Raw genomic sequence first — 17420 nt, 5'->3', positions numbered from 1 at the left:
TTTCTCTCGTACATTTGAAGAGGAATCATGGTTACATCTACTCATGTATTCACTTTGAAGGTGACAGGTGATCTATTGATGTCTACAGCAGCAATTCACTTGTCGCTGCAGCTTGGTGAGATGGCTCAGACGACTCCAAGGAATGCGCCATCGTTACCAATGATACTGCGTACTCATGCTCTTCCTTTCAAGACACAAGCAAAATATTCATTTTGATGGCACTTGTTGCATGTCACATTTTGTGCAGGGCACTTCTCTGTAGTGTGCTGCGAGTAGCCACAGAACATACACTGCTTTAAATCAGCTTCAAGAGGCTCTTTAGTGTGCACTGCAGGCGTCTTTCGCTTTCCTGAAGGCACAGTTAGAGTATTAACCTGACTGACTCTTATCCACCTTCTCTTCATTCTAGCCATGCAGCATAGCAGCTCATTCCTTAATGAGTTCAGACTGCCAAGTGGTGGCCTTATTGAAGATCAGCGCCACGCCCAACTGCATTCTCAGAGCTTGCGGTCTCTGATGCCCACTCTACTATCCTGTCCCGCACCATCTCATCACACAATTCTCTGAAATTGCACAACTTAGCCAGTAGGTGTAGCTCTGCGACGACCTGTTTAACACCTTTTCCTTCCCACCGTGCTCTTCTGGAGAATGTCCCTCTTTTGTACATGACTTTTCTAACAACTACAAAGTGGTTTTCGAACACCCGCAGAACGTCATTACAGCTGTTCTCTTTCTCTGTAAGCTTCAATGAGGCAAAGATGTCTTCGGCTTTGACACCCATAAAGTGGACTATTATGTTTACTTGTTCCACAGAGCATTTCGAGGTGAGGCCACCGACGATGCCAAAACATTCGAAACGACGCTTCTATAGAAGCCACTCACTTGGATTCGCACAGTTAAATTCTTTCAAAGGTTCGCAGTGAAAGCCTGCTATTGACTTTTTCTTGCTTGGCTTGCGACTCCTCCACCGTCAACTGGACCGTGTGTTGCAGGTTCAAAGGTACGCTGCCACCATGTAGGGTTTGCAGAGGCCGAGAAACACACAACCGACAGGTATGTTGATCAGTCTGAGAGTGTCTTTATTTTCGAGTTCCTCTCCCCGAGTTGCGCCCCCGTAAGTCTGTCGTCGGGCGGGCCGGGCCAATGTGCCGCCGTTGTCTCAGGTTTCTGGTGTGTCTAGCAATAAACATACACGGCATAGTTGTCGCGCTTTCTTCATCTTGTGCTCTATCAACATTTTTGCACCATTTCTTTCTCTGAGAAATGAGGGCTAAGTAGCAAGTTTACGGAGATATGAACTGCTAGAAGGCCGTCAATGCGAATGTAATCGGTTAGTTTGTTTATTATTATTATTATCTTTTTGGGCCTGTAAAGCCTAAACAAAAAAACTGCGCCCTCCATTTTGCATTTTATGTGAGATATAGAAATGCATCACTTAAAGTTTTTGCACAGATCACCGCTCCTTCGAATTGCTCATAAGTGACAGCCCTGCCTCACTACTTCACGACTTTTTATGGGCGACAGCACAGCCCAATCATGACAGCGAGGCCGAATGCAAGCTAAGGAGGGGCGTTGCACTAGGGGGCGTTGCACGGTACGGGGCTTGTACCGTCTCTGCGTCAGTTTTCACACGCATTTTGTTTTTGCCGCTTGTGCTGCATGGTGCTGCGCAGAGTGTGAGCCATGCGCTCACCATTCCTCTTAGAAATGGTTCAGGACTTATGAGCTAGTTTAACTGTAAAAGTGTCATTCTCTTTCACTCAGTGCCATTTCAGAGCAGGTTTGGAGCAATTACTATCCAAAATTGCTGTTTGGAGCCGCATGGAGCAGCATTTCTTTTTTGCAGCAGTTTGGAGCAATTGGAGCAGCACTTCCATTACTGTAAGTCTGGCACACATTAGCACAAATGGCACAGCTGTTCCACGCCTGAGGTGCGTTTGCTGTGCCCCCTCCAACTCCTGTCGCTCTCACAGTGCTATGCTTAGCAAACACTCCCAAGAAATTGTGACAGCATCAAGAGAATATGACTGACTTGTGCAAAGCTAGGAGGTTCAAAGTTGTAGTGTTTGAAACAATATAGGCTATTTCATGCCTCAATCAAGAGACTAGCATTCTTCACAGCAAAAATGAGGTGTGCATAAGCACAATTGAAGTCTCACACTATAGTAGTGTACTGTCATTTTACTGAATTTTCAAGTACAGAAAATCTTGTTGATTTGGATACCACAGAACCACAAAAAGTGTTCAAATTAAATGAATGCGAAACTATCATCCCCCTACCCCAAAACAACAAATATGTGTCCATTAAATCAATTAAGTTTCACTTTCTTGATGTATAAATCTGCTAATTACTTCTCACCAGTGGATTGAAAAATCTACAAATTTCAACATTTGTGACTTCGTTCAAAATATGACCATGGCTGAAGGGGAGCCATGCCATCTCTAAGCAACACATGTCTCCAATAGGCACCCTGCAAAAGAAAGCCAGTGGCTTGTGCAAGCAGCTGAGATTAGACAGGCTTACATAGGGCCTTAAAGAATATGACAGTCTTACGTTGAGACCTTTTCTTCTCAGTCAAGACCCACAAAACCAGCAACTAGGGGTGTGCGAATATGAAATTTTTCGAATACAAATCGAATACGAATATTCATGTTCGAATATCGAATCGAATATCAAAGGACAAATGCCTCTACAGTAACAATAATTTAAGATGTATTTATCTAAAAAAAATACACAACAGCCTGTCTGTTAACACAACATACACTGTTATTTGGAACACAATGCAAGTAATGACTAGCTGTTATCATGAAACATAATGACTACATGTTATCATGGAGGAATATGAGTTGCTCCACATGATCAGGCAGGAGGCGCTCCCTCCGAACAGAGACAACCTCCCCTGCCACTAAATAGGCACGCTCGCTTGGAACTGAAGTGGCTGGTATGGGCAAGTACTTGGGGCAAAGCTTTGCCAGAATGGGGTATCTGAAGGTGCCCACAGTCCACCACCAGTCACATGGGTCACTGTCTTTCTTCAGTAAGGCTTCTTCAGAATACGCTTTAATTTCCCATTCTGAAGTAGACAGTGGTGTACTTGCTACTTGACTATTTGCAAGATTGTCAAATGCACTCCAAACATCATAGGATGGCTGCACAAACTGTTGTGGCTCCTGCACTTGTGCTGCTGGCTGCACGACTTCCACAGCAGGGCATAGGGCAACATCCTGAAGCATCAGACCTTTCAGCCACACCAACTTTAGTTTGTTGTTTCTGAATACCGTTGACTTGAAGCGTGGGTCCAAAAAAATAGCCAAGCATGCTTCTTTGTCCTCTGTATATAAGGGGAATCTGGTATTGAGAGACCTTGCCAGTTCCTTATGAAAGCCTGTTGTGCCGCTAAAGTTGCTGAGGCAAGTTAGCATACCAAAAATAATTGGTATCTGAGTGGAAAGTGATGGGTATTTGTCTGCGCTAGTTATCACAGTTGCATCATATAAGGGCTTCAGTGTGTCCAGATATTCAAGAGCCTCTTTCCATTCTGCTGAGCAGAGACCATCAATGCTGCAATTTGACGTTGCCAGCTCAACAGAGACAGCCTCCTTCAAGCCCAAGAGGCGGGACAGCATTAGGTATTGGCTGTTCCACCTCGTATCTACATCTTGCACCAGACGAAGTGGATCCTTGCCCATCTTCTTCTGGTACTCATCTAATCTCTTTTGCGCAGATGAGCTGTGCTTATAGTGGCCCATGATGTGCCTCGCTTTCTTGCACAGACGGTCAATTGACGGTGTGTTGGAGATTTCATCGTAAATTGCTAGCTGCAGAGTGTGGGCGAAACACGCACGCTCAGTCCACGGGAGCCTTCTGACCGCAGCACGGATGTTGCGTCCGTTATCTGTGACAATGTATTTGCGGCAGCCATCCGGTATTTCCCATTCCGCGCACATCTCGACAAGCATTTGCGCAATGTTTTCGGCGGAGTGGCTAACAAGTTCCATGTGGCGAGTGTTAAGCGTGAACCACTTCATCCTAAAACTTGGAGTGAGAAGGTGGCAAGTGAAGCTCACATAACTCTCGTTGGTGCATGATGTCCACATGTCGCATGTAAAGGTGACTGCAGATGTTCCCCCTTCAAAAGCACTGCTGAGCTCGTCCTTCACTTTCTTCCGTGTGTCATCAAACAAGCGCGGAACAAGGGTACGTGAAAGCGTGGTGCGCGACGGTAGGCGATAGTTAGGCACAGCCTCTGCCATGAGTTTCTTAAATCCGCGGTCTTCAACAAAACTACGTATATGGTTGCAAATCAAGCGCTACCATGGCAGCCACCTTGGCATTGAGTGCTTGAGTTTTCTTTTCTGACAAAGGGTCAGTACGGTGCACAAAATCAAATATCAATGACTGGTCTTTCTCTGGCGCACCTGCTGCAGTCATCCGGTACTCCTTCATTGCAGTTGGGTGCTGTTTTAGATGGTTAACAAGAGGACTAGTCGTACCCCTCGGCATTTTAAGTGTTGCGCCGCATGTCTTGCACTGCGCCAACGACGACGATGTCTTCACAAAGTGCTTCCAGATAGCGCTTCTTTCCCTTCGTTTCGGCGCCGTGTCTTGATTGTTCCTCCGTTTCGCAGGCGAGTCGTCATAGCCTCCGCTATCTGCCATGGCACTTATGGCAGCTAGCAGAACTGATCGTAGCGACTAACAGCACTAGCCAACGCCGCTGACCCTACTAACGTAGCACTGTGCACTACATGGCGCACTACCACTACTCATGCGCTCTGGTGGCGAGCACGAAAAATATCTATATGCATATACAGATATATAAAACTGAAAGGTCGGCGCATGATTACCGTTTCCTATATTCAATATGTTTAGAATGCAGTCCAAGTTATTTAATGCATACTTGCCGGAAATACGACGTAACTTAGCAATAAAATCCCGAGTTGAGACTAACCGCTTTCTAGCTTGTTGTATAACTGTGCGACTGCTCACGTGCGGAACTTCCTCGAAAAAGGAAGTAAATGCGACGTCATGGTACAAATTACCACTAGAACTCTTTTTGTCACTTATTATGTTTTCTAACCGAAGCGTTTGCCGACGGTGACGAAGTTTCTGCTTTAGCACGCGCGTGCACGGTTGTGCGTTATCAAGCGATGCTTTGATGAGACAACGCGGCAACGGTTACCGTTATTACTCGAATCTAACGCACACCTTTTTTCCGGTTAAGCGAGTTCATAAATCGCATGCGCGTTAGAATCGAGTACGAACAAAAACATTACAATCAATCTATTGCCATCGGCAAATCCAAAATGGCCGCCCCCTACATGCGTCGGCATGGCGCGTCGGCCATTTCTTTCTATGTGTTTCCCATGTGCGGCACTTCGTACGTGTGCTGAGGAGTTCGTCATCTAGCAGTGCATTAGCATCGACGGCGTGGAAGGGCCGACTCCAAAAACTCGAGTGCACCATGATGCCGCTTTTAAAAGAAAAGTCATCGCGTGTGCAGAAACGAATGTAAATAGGGCCGCATCGCGGTCGTTCGGAATTCCCGAAACGTGCGTGCGGGACCGGCGGAAACAAAAGCAGAAGATTGTCGACAGCAAAGCTTCACGCAAAGACTTCAGTGGACCACAGCAGGGTCGGTTTCCGCAAATTAACGAGCTGCTCGGCGAGTATGTGCTTGAGCAACGAGCGGCACAGCGGCCCGTGACGACAGAACTGCTCCGAGTGCGGGCAATGCAATTACTCTTAGAAAACGTTCTAATGCGGAGCCAGTTTAAAGCGAGCAGGTGCTGGCTAACTAACTTTATAAAGAGGAAAGGCTTTTCCCTCCAAAGGGGAACATGCATATGCGAAAAGTTTTGCGGAGGAGTACGATGAAAAGCTTCACAGTTTTCAGAGGTTCGTCCTAAACTTGCGGCGCAACAACGGCTACCTGCTAGGACAAATCGGGAATGCCGATCAGACGCCTCTTTACTTCGACGTTTCTGGCACCACAACCGTCGAGAAGAAGGGGGCGAAGCAAGTTCGCGTGCTGACACGGTAAAACTACAGTGACGGCAATGCTCTGTTACACGTCAGATGGGCACAAGCTTCGCCCGTACCTCATATTTAAATGGAAGACGCTCCCGAAAGGAGTCATTTTTTCGAGTGGTGTGATCGTGCGGGCCAACGAGAAAAATGGGTGCGCGTTGCAATCGATGTCTTACGTTTTTTTTTTTTTTTCGCGGTGGAAATCGGGTGCGCGTTACAATCTAGGGCGCGGTAGAATCGAGTAAATATGGTAAGCTTCGTTCCTGCACACGAGGTCCCGCATAGTGAACGTGTGGTAGTGCACCACGCTATGGCGGCATAAGAAAAGCTTGCAATACGTTTACACAAACGTCAACTTTGCTGCTGATTGTTGACCGTCGCTGGCCGACATAGTGCCTCCGTGCACTTCTGACGCTTATCACTCCTCTGGGCAACGTTTTAATATGCCTGAACCCAGCGGAAATATTAAAGAAGAGTTATTTTCCGCATGATAATCCAATCAAATATTCAATATTGTCGAATATTCGAAGTGATCCGAATATTCGATCTTTTCGAATACACTTTTTTCGAATCGAATACGAATAGTGCGAATTTAATATTCGAAACTTTCGAATATTCGCACACCCCTACCAGCAACCCATTCGTAATGATAACCAACGATAAAGGGACTTGGCAGAATTGCTTAGCAGGGTATCTTGTAGACATGTTAGAATGACTTCCAGAGGAAGACTTGTATGGTGTTAAAGGGCAGTCAACAGGTTCCAATTTTTTTTTGCACCCCCCAAACAAGCTCGCGAATCTTTCGTACGAGCGACCAACCTCCTTCCACACGCAGTGACGTCAACTCGGCTTTCAGCAATGTGACGCAGCCCACAGCTCGTCAATTGGTGTAAGCCAGGTCTCAACAGATAGTAATGAAGCGAACGTGGCCGATCCCAGAGTTGGCATCACCGAGCGTAGAACAAGGTTAGTCAGGCATACAAAAGATGTGCGAGCTTATTTGGAGTCTGAGCCTGTTGATTGGTCCTTTAAAAAATCTCCTGTGCTGCCTATGATTTTATTAAAAAGGAACAGTCAATCCCTCATATTTCCGCTGATGTTAAAGACATGTATTACAATATTCCTCAAGCAGAGGTCATTACAAGAGTGCAAGACTGCACTGACATTTACAGTAACATTTGGTTCTAAGACAAGTGTGGCTACCTGAATTGGCAGCGTCTGTGCCTCCCGTCAGTGTACTTTGAAAGATCAGTTTTTGTGCAGAAAGATGGAATACGTACAGGTTCAACCTGGTGCCAGTCCTGTAAAACATGTTCATGGCACAGGAAGACCAGAAGCAGCAGACTAATCTGAATGGATGACATGTGGTTGCATGTTTCTACAACAATGATTACTTTTTATGTGTTTTCCTTTTACAATGAATACCTCTGTAAATGTGGAAGAAATCATATCGGTATATGATGCCACTTCCCAGTTCGGGGTTCACTTATGATGATGATATATGGTGTTTTTTGGCGCAAGGGCCATTTGATGGCCAAAGAGCACCAGTTCATGGGACAAGGAATGTGGACAATGATTGTGATTAGCGGCTGTATAAGGGCCATAAAATTCCTCGCAGTAAGGCGGGAAAAACATACAAGTAATGAAATCATGACCATGCCGTGAAAGGTGCGTGTGGTGTGAATAGGTGACAAAAGTTGGTGATAATGTAAAACGATGGTGGACATGTATGGAATTAGCACAAGTACCTCACTCTTTCATACCCTTGCGTCCAAGGGCCGTGAGGCAAGTGCTTTTTTGTGTAGCCACCAGAGCAAAAACCTCTCTGGAGAGGTCGTGCTACGGAATGCCCGGGTATATGATATGAAAATTATGAATTTCTTATAAAAACACTAACAATGAATTATAATTAAAAAGCGGTTTCCTACCAACGAACAGTGCAGGGTGTAAAGGTATATGTTGTCGGTAGGGTAATGAAAAATGTTGTTTTCTTAAAGTTTCTAACTCTTTGCACAGGATTAACATGTGTAGGACCGTTAAACCTTCACCATATCTGTCACACAATGGGGGATCGCCACTGGACAAAAGATATCTGTGTGTCCTGTATGTGTGTCCTATCCTCAGCCTCGTTAGTATTACCTCTGTTAGACGTGATTTTGATACTGGTGGCCAAAGCCAAGGTGTGGCTTGATAACGTGTAGCTTGTTTTGTGTGTGTCTATCCCACTTGCTCTGCCAGTAGTCCCTGAGGTTTCGTTTGAGAGACGGCTTAAGATCAAGGGGCGGGATTGATATGGGTGTAGGGGAGTGCTTTTGTGGACGGATAAAGCGAGCTGATCCGCCCTCACGTTGCCTTCGTTCGATATCACGGTGCCCTGGCACCCAGCACACTACAACATGTTGTTTGAGTGTGTAGAGTGTGCACAAAATGGAGTAAGGTGAGACAAGGACTGGTTTTTTTTGTTTTTTAAGAGTGTGCAGAGCCGTTACCACACTGAGGGAGTCTGTATAAATTACTGCTTTTTGTATTTGTAATTGCTTGATGTGTTTAGCCACCACAAGTATCACATAAGCTTCCGCTGTGAAGATACTTATGCCTGGATGTAGAGGGCCAGCATCCGAAAAGGATGGGCCGACAGCAGCGTAGGACACAGAGGAGTCAGACTTGGAGGCATCTGTGAAGAACTCAGGACATGTGTATTTGTGTTGAAGTTCCAGGAAGTATGTTCCAATATGGGCAATAGGTGCATGTTTTGTAACTTCTAGAAAAGACACATCGCAGTCAACAGTCTGCCACTGCCACGGTGGCGGGTATGCTACAGGAGCCATTAAACTGTGTTCGAGTGACATTCCAGTTTCCTCAGCTAGACCCTTCAGGCGAATTGAAATGGGCTGCCTCATCGAAGGTCTGTTTTGAAACAGAATGGAGCTCGACAAATCATTAATAGTAGAGTATGAGGGGTGCTTCTTGTCTGCTTTCACCTTAAGGAAATAACAAAGGACATGTAAGTTCTCTGCAAATGAAGCGACCACTCATTTGACTCAACATAAAGGCTTTCTACGGGGCTGGTGCGAAAAGCACCCGTAGAAAGGCGGATGCCCAAATGGAGCACGGGGTCCAGCATCTTCAAAGCACTTTGAGTAGCAGACTGATAAACAACGGCCCCATAGACTAAGCGGGTGCGAATGAGGCTTCTATACAGGTTCATGAGACATTGGCTGTCACTACACCACATAGTACGTGACAACAATTATAAAACATTCATGGCTTTTAAACATTTTTTTTTAAATACTTGATGTGTGGTGCGAAGGTCAACTTGTTGTCCAATATTAATCCTAAGAATTTATGCTCCCCATTAACAGACAAACATTGACTGTTCAGTTCAATGTCGGGTTCTAAATGCATGCCTTTCTTTCGGGAGAACATGACACACGTGCTTTTTTGTGGGTTCAGTCGGAATCCGTTTTCCTCTGCCCATTTGGAGACCTTGTTTAAACTTAACTAAACCTGCCGCTCACACATTGCCAGATTGCAAGACCTAAAGCCAAGCTGGACGTCATCGACATATGTACAATAAAACATATTGCGAGGGATGGACAAGCCCAAGGAATTCATTTTGATGAGAAAAAGTGTGCAGCTAAGTACACCACCTTGTGGCACGCCTGTTTCCTGGATAAATGTTTGGGAAAGAACCGTGCCCACTCGGACACGGAATGTCCGGTTTGACAGGTAACTTTTGATTATGTGAAACATTCTTCCGCGCACACCAAGGTGGGACAGGTCTCTTAGAATTACAAAACGCCATGTTGTAACATAAGCCTTTTCGATATCGAGGAACACAGAGAGAAAATATTGTTTATGAACGAAGGGGTCTCTGATCTGTGCCTCGATACGAACAAAGTGGTCTGTGGTGGATCTACTTTCTTGAAACCCGCACTGAAATGATTCGAGCAAATTGTTTCTTTCAAGAAAATGCACAAGTCGGCAGTTTACCATTTCCTCGAAGACTTTGCACAGGCAGCTTGTAAGTGCAATAGGCCTATAACTCGAAGCTAAAGAAGGGTCCTTGCCCTCTTTTAAAATGGCAACAATAATAGCCTCTTTCCAGGAGGTAGGAATAGTGCCAGAAAACCAGATAGCATTGTACAAACAAAGTAAGGTTTTTCGTGTTTTGATTGATAGGTTTTTTAATATTTCATGCACCACACGGTCAGAACCTGGGGCAGAAGTACTGCAGGAGTTTAGAGACGTTTGGAGCTCAGCTAGACTGAAAGCTTGGTTATATGCCTCGTATCTAGTACACTTGTGTTCGAGTTTTTGCTTTTCTATTCTTGTTCTGTATTTTTGGAAAGTGTCAGTATAGTAGGATGAGCTGGACACCTGTTCGAAGTGTGCACCGAGGAAGTTTGCCTGATTTCCTGAGTGTTTACGAGTGGAAGTGTGTGTACTTGTTTTCCTGCTATCCTACCGACCATGTTCCAGACTTGAGCCTCTTGTGTGTATGAATTGATCCCTGACAAAAACTTCTGCCAGCTTTCTCTTCTGGCCTGCCGACACGTTCTCCTGCCTTGAGACTTTGTTTTCTTGAAGGTGTCAATATTTTCGGCTGTCGGTGAGTTCGGAAGCAGCCTCCAAGCTCTGTTTTGCTGTTTGCGCGCGTTTTGGCATTCGGAGTTCCACCATGGCACACGCCATTTTTCATGGTGTTCATTTGTTTGTGGGATGCATTTTGTTGCAGCATCAATCAAAAAAGCTGTGAAGTAGTCGACAGCAACATCAATGCTTAAAGTACATATGTCACTCGAATCTATACGAGCGATGGTATAAAACTGTTCCTAGTAGGCTCTGTTTATGAGCCATTTGGGAACACGGGGTGGACACTCAGTTGTTGTAGTTGTACTCAAAATTACGGGGAAGTGGTCGCTTCCGTACAGATTACTGATGACTTTCCACTGGAGTAGAGGCACAAGAGATAGAGATACTATGCTTAGGTCTATGAAGGAGTAGGTGTTATGTGCGAGATTTTAATAGGTTGGTTCTTTTCTATTTAGGAGACATGCGCTAGACGAGAGAAGGAACTGTTCAATCAGTCGACCTCGGGCGTCACAACGAGAGTCTCCCCATAGCCTGCTATGCGCATAAAAGTCTCCAAGGAGAACATAAGACCCCGGAAGTTCATCAATTAAAGAGTGTAAATCACGTTTTTGCAGCTGATAGTTAGGAGGAATGTAAATAGTGCAGATTGTGATCAGTTTATCAAAAAGAACCGCTCGAACAGCCACTGCCTCAAGGGATGTTTGGAGTTGTAAGTGTGTGCATACAATTCCTTGATTCACTATGATGGCAATACCTCCGGATGATGTCATGGCATCGTCACGGTCCTTTCGAAAAATAACGTATTTACGAAAAAAATTTGTGTGTTTTGAATTAAGGTGCGTTTCTTGTACACACAGCACTTTTGGTGAGTGTTCGTGTAAGAGTTCTTGGATGTCCTCAAGGTTTCTGAGAAGGCCCCTGACGTTCCATTGTATAATTTGAGTGTTCATGATGAATGTAAAATAGTGCTGTGTGTACGAAAAGCGAGTGGCTGTTTAGACGGGGAATTTGAGTTCACTTAACAGGGCCGTCACCAGGCCCTGTTATTTGCTTTTTTGTTTTCTTGGCGCTCCAAGAAGCCACGCCGCTCTTTCGGCACCAAGGGTACCGACGTATCCATTGCCTCCTCGGAGGCACTGGATGCCCGCACATGCGGGCTATTAGTTCGGATTTCGGGCCTCGCCTGGTGAGGGGAGGCCTTGAGACCCGAGGACTCTGGAGTCTCCGGTCTCTGTTTGGGAGTAGGCGGTGTAGCCTGGGCTACAGCCGCCTTGGGGGCAGGTGCCACAACCACCGGCTCCGTATGCGCGGGCCGAAGGAGTGGCGAAAGCTGGTGCGGCGGTGCCCCCTGACGCGCCGCATCAGCGTATGTAGGTCCATAGAATGGAGCGATTCTTCGCCGTGCTTCCTTAAATGATATTTTCTCCTTCACCTTTAATGTGATTATTTCTTTTTCTTTTTTCCAGTATGTGCAGGAGCGTGAATATGCGGCATGATTTCCTTTGCAGTTTACACAGGGTGGCAGTTGTTTGCAGTTCTCAGACACGTGGCCTAGGACTCCACATTGTCCATACCTCTGGCATTGGAAGCAATTAACGACGAGGGTTTGGTATATACGGCCTGATAGATGTCTTCGTGTACCCTGTTTGAATGGAATCTGGTAGTTTACTGGATGAAAACGTGAGTATTAAGTGTTTCATCGGTATTTCCTTATTATCTCTTCTGATGGTAATTCTCTGTACATTATTGACATTTTGGCTCTTCCACCCTTCGAAAAGTTCAGTTTCGGTCAGGTCAAGTAAGTCTGCGTCAGATACCACTCCGCGAGTGATGTTCTTAGATCTGTGTGGTGTTACGGGGATTGGTACATCACCAAACGTTGAGAGGCTGTCTAGCTTTACAAATTGTGCTTTGTCCTGAATTTCGAGAAGAAGGTCTCCGCTAGCCATTTTGGTTACTTTGTATCCAGCCCCGAGTGTTTCAGTAAGACACCTGGCAACTACGAAAGGAGATACGATCCTGGCTTGCTTTCTGGTTTTTTCACAGTGAATGACGTGGAAGTGGGGAAAAGTTTCTATTGGCTGGTTGAATAAATTTATGTCGTCTGTGCGTACCCGCTTTAGGCCGGTACGATCAGACAGTAGAGGGAATGCTCCATGCATGCCGGTCATATTTTTGTTCAGCAACGTTGGCAGCCACCCACCACGGAGCCCAACAAGGGGACGCTGCAAGTTTGCAGGTGCTGAAAGCTTGCAGATGTCAGCCGTACAACACTGCCATAACCCAATGTGCCTAGACCAAGGTAGGCTATTTGCACAGGGTCAACCCTTGCCGCCAAGAAAATTGGAAGTAAACAGAGAAGAGTAGAAGACAGGACAGATAGATAGTGAGAGATAAAGATGAAGATGTAGGCAGAGAGAGATAGGAAAAGGCGACTGCCGATTTCCCCTGGGTGTGTCAGCACAGGGGTGCCGTCTTCCATAGGGTAAGAACTTCCATAGGGTAAGAATTTATTACTCAGGTATTGATACGTAAGACAATACAGTAAATCCTCGTTAACTCAAAGTCGCATATCTTGAATTCTCGGTTAAGCTGAAACTTTTTTTGCCACGCATTAACCCACCATAGGTGCCGTGTATTTGCCCCCTCTTATCTCGAAAGGTTGTTCGGAGGGGACAGCGTATATATCGAAATCTTAACCGGGAGGGAGCAAGCAAAGTCCACTCCCAACAGGAAAGGAGGGCATTGTGTAACGCTTAGCTCTTACTATGTGTGAGGAACGCGATCGTGAAAGATGAACTTGAAATCCCCACAGTCAAAACCATTTGTTAACCGCCTCGTTAGGCAACTATGGGAGTGATCATGTGTGTGCACCTGCTCGCGACTTTTGCGCTGTGTGCAGCGTGACGTCAACACGTACGTAGGCTAACCCTTGCAGGTGCGAGGTGGCTGTGTGTGTTCCCAGCGATCTGCATGCGACAAATCTTCAGTGCGTGTCTGTGCAACAAACGCTTCTGAATATAGACCAAGATGTCCTGCCCAAAGCAATGCAAATTGCTAACGTTGAAGAGAAAAGACGCTTTATTCAAGGACGTCAAAAAAGCATGTTGAATCAAGTCGTGCATCACCAAATAATTCGGCGTCTCTTTGTCAACTCTTTTGACAGTGCTCAAGAACAAGCAAACGACTTTGGAAAGCTTCGAGCAAAGCTTCTCGAGCAAGTGGAATCACATTCGAGCTTTCAAATTTTGGGATGTTGAAGCAGCACTTGTGTTGTGGTTTCACAATGTTCGAATGGCCGATCTTCCAATGATCACCCAAGTGATGATGGAAAAAAGCAGATAATTTTGGCACACCAAATGGGTCACGCGGCTTCAGCCGCAGGAATGGCTGGTTCGAAAGGTTTTCAAGAAAAGAAATGTGTCATCGAAGCCTATTAACAGCGAAAGAGGCATTGTTGACAAACAAGCTCCACATGCATGGCACAACCTCCACCTTGCCGCGCTACGAAATCGGTACACAGACAAAAACGTTTTTAATCACAACAAAGCCACTCTTTCTTATAACATGTTGCCTAACCGCAGTTACACACCAAAAAGCGAAGCGTGCTTAGGCGCCAAACAACGCAAAGACAGAATTATCATTCTTTTTAATACCATCGCTACCGGCGATGAAAAGCTGCCTCCTCATAATTGGCAAGTCGCTGAATTCCAGGTGTTTTCAAAATGCACAGCTCCCGATGAATGTGACCAACCGCACAAATAAAACGGCCTGAATGACGGCGGCACTTTTCAAAGAGCATGTCTGTGCACTTGACCAGAAGATGGCTAAGGACTGTTGGAAAGTGTTGTTTGCTGTGGGTAACCCCGGTCACAAAAAAATCGACAACTTGACGGCTGTTGTGCTGGAATTCTCGCTGCCAAATATGACGTCCGTTCTCAAGTCTATGGATTACGGAGTCAGTGAGATGGCCTGGAAATATTATAAAAAAAGCAAGCTGCACCATATTCTGCTGCCATACGACAATGGGAAGAAGTATGAGATCAAGCTGCTGTGTGGCCGAAGCCTGGCGCCAAGTATGCCCGCTGGAGATTGCCAGCTGCATCGCTCATGCCGGGTTTTCTCGAGCCCCAGCATCGATCGAAGAAGACATTGGCGTGGAATCCAGCGGCTGTAATGAGCTGTCCAGTGAAGTGCGCAAGGCAACTGGCTGCGTGAGCGATATTGAAGATGGCGAGATTGCGTTTGAGGAGTACGCGCTCTTCGAGGCGGACATCCCCGTTACCGGTATGCTGTCGGGCGCGGATATTGATGAGATGGTCGTGAACAATCCAGATGACCACACAGAAGGGGAAGAGCCCTGAGAAGTGCCTAGGATGACAAAAACACGTAACTTGCTGTCCTTGCTCCGCAACAAGGTCAAAGGCAGTGGCAGCGACCAACGTCTCATGCGATGTGTTCAGCAACTAAAAACGCATTTTTCGGACCAAACGCGAAACAGGCAAGCATCACGCAGTATTTTGATCCTTGGTAATAAATTCTTTTTTCCTGCGAATTCTTGTGCCTTTACTACAGTAGCTCTCTCGTGCAGTGGGGCTTTTCCCGACAATGCTGGCTTAAATTTCGCAGTGACCTCGGCAAACATTTTCAGCATTTTGCTTAACTTAAAACACCTGTGAAGAAGAAAGAGCATCGTTGGCAAGCAACATCGCCACCGCTTGGGTACTGGGTGCTGGGCTTCGCTCGCTCGGCTCGTGCTGATCATCGCCGGCATCTGCTTGACTATTGCTCGTTCCCGATCGTGTTTTATCGTAGGACCACCGTCGCAACAGTCGCCAATAAACCCTTTTTCAATTGGTGGAGGGTGCTGACATTCCCCGTCACCTGAACCTGGGTGCTGCCATTCGCCGTCGCCTAAACCTGGAGCTGCGCAACCGAACGCTGCCTCCCATCATGGCTACCAACAACGCGCAACCTGGCTCTTCCACTCCATCCCCCAGCAACCCCGAAGTTCTTCGTTTGCGAGAACCCAAGGTCTTTAGCGGAGCTGATGAGACCGACGTGGAAGACTAGTTCGCTAACTACGAACTGGTGAGCGCATACCACCCGCAGACTAACGGGCTCACGGAAAGATTTACCCGCACCTTTGGCGATATACTCGCCATGTATGTGACATCTGATCATACTCACTGGGATCGCATTCTTCCATTCATCACGTTCGCATATAACACCGTGGCACAGTCTACCACTGGATTTTCACCTTTCTTTCTTCTTTATGGACGCGAACCATCCCACACCATCGACACTCTCCTTCCATACCGTCCTGACGCATCCGAATGCCCATCTGTGTCCGAAGCTGCCCGAAATGCGGAAGAGTGCCGTGAACTCGCACGCACCTTTACGTCACAAAAACAACAGCGCCAGAAAGAAAACAACGCCAACTCTTCACAAAGCCCCAGCTATTCCCCGGGATCACTTGTATGGCTGGCTGTTCCTTACCAAACCCCCGGCATTTCCTCAAAACTCGTTCCAAAGTACGAGGGCCCATACCGCGTTTTGGAGCAAACCTCCCCGGTGAATTTTCTCATCGAGCCATTTTCCCCATCTGACGACATGCGCCGGCGTGGACGTGACATCGTCCACGTCGCCCGCCTTAAGCCATATCATAGCCCTCTGCCTCCAGACTCTTAGGTCGCCAGGATGGCTCTTTTTCGGCGGGGGCAAATTGTGAAGAAGAAAGAGCATCGTTGGCAAGCAACATCGCCACCGCTTGGGTACTGGGTGCTGGGCTTCGCTCGCTCGGCTCGTGCTGATCATCGCCGGCATCTGCTTGACCGTTGCTCGTTCCCGATCGTGTTTCATCATAGGACCACCGTCGCAACAGTCGCCAATAAACCCTTTTTCACACCATTTATCTCGCAATTTTCCCCGGATTTGACGGCTTCTAGTTAAAGAGGGATCACAGTACTATAAAATGGCCCAAAAATTGCAGTAATATTATTGAGCTATAAATACCTGACAAAAGCACTTTTGTTTAATATGTCAACCAACTATGGTATTGAAATGATTGTCTCAGAATAAATTTTTTGACAAACAACATTCGGATGACAAACTATCAAATTGAGATAGCACCCATGCCACCAAAATAATTCTTGCTCCAATGTATTGTGGTAATTCACTTTTTCAATGCAAGAAATCAGGGTAATTCAAATTCATTTGAGATGGTTGTTGAAATGGTTGTGACACTTGGTGTGTGGAATGACCCAACATTTGGTGGGTGCTTCATAGTAATGATACTCCAAACTCTAACTGCAAAATTAGCATACCAGGTGCGAGAATATTGATGATGAATGCAGTCACTCACTATTTTATTATTATTTTTTACTGCCACAAGGCTGTAAGCACGTTCAAAAAATTGGACATTAAAAAACTAAATTCACCTTCAGAGCATACTTTGCTAGTATTTACAATGCCAGCCATATAGAAAATTTACTTAGCGAACTGCATTCTTTTGGTGAAAATTACTGGAAGAAAAAGTTTTCCCAACAAATGCAAGAGCACATAATTTAGTGGAGCTTGGCACTATCCAGTTTGCTATTAATGCAGCTGTCCAACCACCACTGGTCACTTTTAATGATACAGATAAGTGGCGTTTCAAGCCATTCAACTTTTGTTGGCCTGAACAACTCCTTTAGAGCATGGTAGATGCAGCTTTCTCAAATTCAGTTTAAACGCGGCAGGATTCACCTGTGAAGATAAATGGTGCACAAATAACATCACTGAACTTGAACAA

General features: G+C 46.0%; 2 protein-coding genes across 15 annotated transcripts in view; both read right to left on the bottom strand.

Annotated features, from left to right (window-relative positions):
• Nucleotides 1-17420, bottom strand: part of LOC119176042 (uncharacterized) — a 475621-nt gene that overhangs the window by 245645 nt on the left and 212556 nt on the right. The window lies entirely within an intron of this gene.
• On the bottom strand, nt 1059-5429 carry LOC142776768 (E3 SUMO-protein ligase ZBED1-like). The gene has a single exon (XM_075881090.1). It carries the CDS (start codon nt 4252-4254, stop codon nt 2821-2823), a length of 1434 nt encoding a protein of 477 aa, XP_075737205.1. The 5' UTR covers nt 4255-5429; the 3' UTR covers nt 1059-2820.

This window comes from Rhipicephalus microplus, chromosome X (genome assembly GCF_043290135.1).
Source record: "Rhipicephalus microplus isolate Deutch F79 chromosome X, USDA_Rmic, whole genome shotgun sequence".
NCBI lineage: Eukaryota > Metazoa > Arthropoda > Arachnida > Ixodida > Ixodidae > Rhipicephalus > Rhipicephalus microplus.
This window is presented reverse-complemented; position numbering and strand designations above follow the sequence as displayed.

Excerpts from the sequence above, each read along its gene's own strand:
- LOC142776768 (XM_075881090.1), bottom strand. The coding sequence starts at position 4,254 with ATGGCAGAGGCTGTGCCTAACTATCGCCTACCGTCGCGCACCACGCTT.